At 64.3% G+C, this 821-nt stretch overlaps 1 protein-coding gene across 1 annotated transcript; it reads left to right on the top strand.

Moving 5' to 3' along the window:
* The first annotated feature begins 359 nt into the window (after positions 1 to 359).
* On the top strand, positions 360 to 542 carry LOC144752015 (uncharacterized). Its single transcript, XM_078639976.1, has one exon. It carries the CDS (start codon positions 360 to 362, stop codon positions 540 to 542), a length of 183 nt encoding a protein of 60 aa, XP_078496102.1.
* The last annotated feature ends 279 nt before the right edge of the window (positions 543 to 821 follow it).

Genomic DNA, 821 nt, shown 5'->3' with positions numbered 1-821 from the left:
TGCACACGCACTCTTTCAGCACCCCCGCACAGCCTGCCTCCCGCACCACCCTGCATCCCCGAGAGGATCACGCATCCCTGATCCATAAAGATGCTGCCTGCTGCGGACAGTGCCTAGCCAGTACCTGAGGGCCACCTGGGGGCCTCACGGACGCACAGGACCCGGGGGCTCTGCGGTGTTCACGCGCGCTCTCGGCACCCCCGCACTGAAGATGGTTCCAGCGCCACTGCGAGGGCAGAGCTGATAGGCAGAGCAGGGGGCCAGGAGGGAAGGCTCTTTCCAGCCCCTCGCCGCCACCGCCGTGTGCGCGTGTGTTTTTTTTTTCTCCGTGAGTGTGTTTCGTCTACCATGGTGGATGCATGGACAGCGAGCCCGAGCAGAGGCTGACCAGCCAGGCTCTGGCTGCCCAGCAGCGCCGGGAGCAGTACCGCGTCCTGCAGTGCAGCATGACCTTGGACGTGCAGACCGTGGTGGTCTTTTCCGTCATCGTGCTGCTGCTGCTCGTCAACGTCGTGCTCATGTTCTTCCTGGGCACCCGCTGAAGCGCCTCCGGAGCGCCGGCCGGGAGAGGAGCTATCCAACCGAGGGGGAGCGGCTCGGCTTCAACATGGCCTCCCTGTGATATGTATGACGCTCGCCTCCCTCTGCCGCCCCTAAAGCTCGTCCTGTGCATGCCTGGGGGGGTGGCTGCTGGGGCAGAAATGCAGATGTGGGGGGGGGGGGGAGGGGGCGGGGGCGCTGCATGTGTGTGTGCGCGCGTGTCCCCGTGTCTGTGGAAAAATGCAATTGCACAAAAAAAATGCAGCCTCTAGCAGGCGACT

Source organism: Lissotriton helveticus, chromosome 4_2, assembly GCF_964261635.1.
Source record: "Lissotriton helveticus chromosome 4_2, aLisHel1.1, whole genome shotgun sequence".
Taxonomy (NCBI): domain Eukaryota; kingdom Metazoa; phylum Chordata; class Amphibia; order Caudata; family Salamandridae; genus Lissotriton; species Lissotriton helveticus.
The sequence above is the reverse complement of the archived record's forward strand: the minus strand, read 5'-3'. Positions and strand labels throughout refer to the sequence as shown.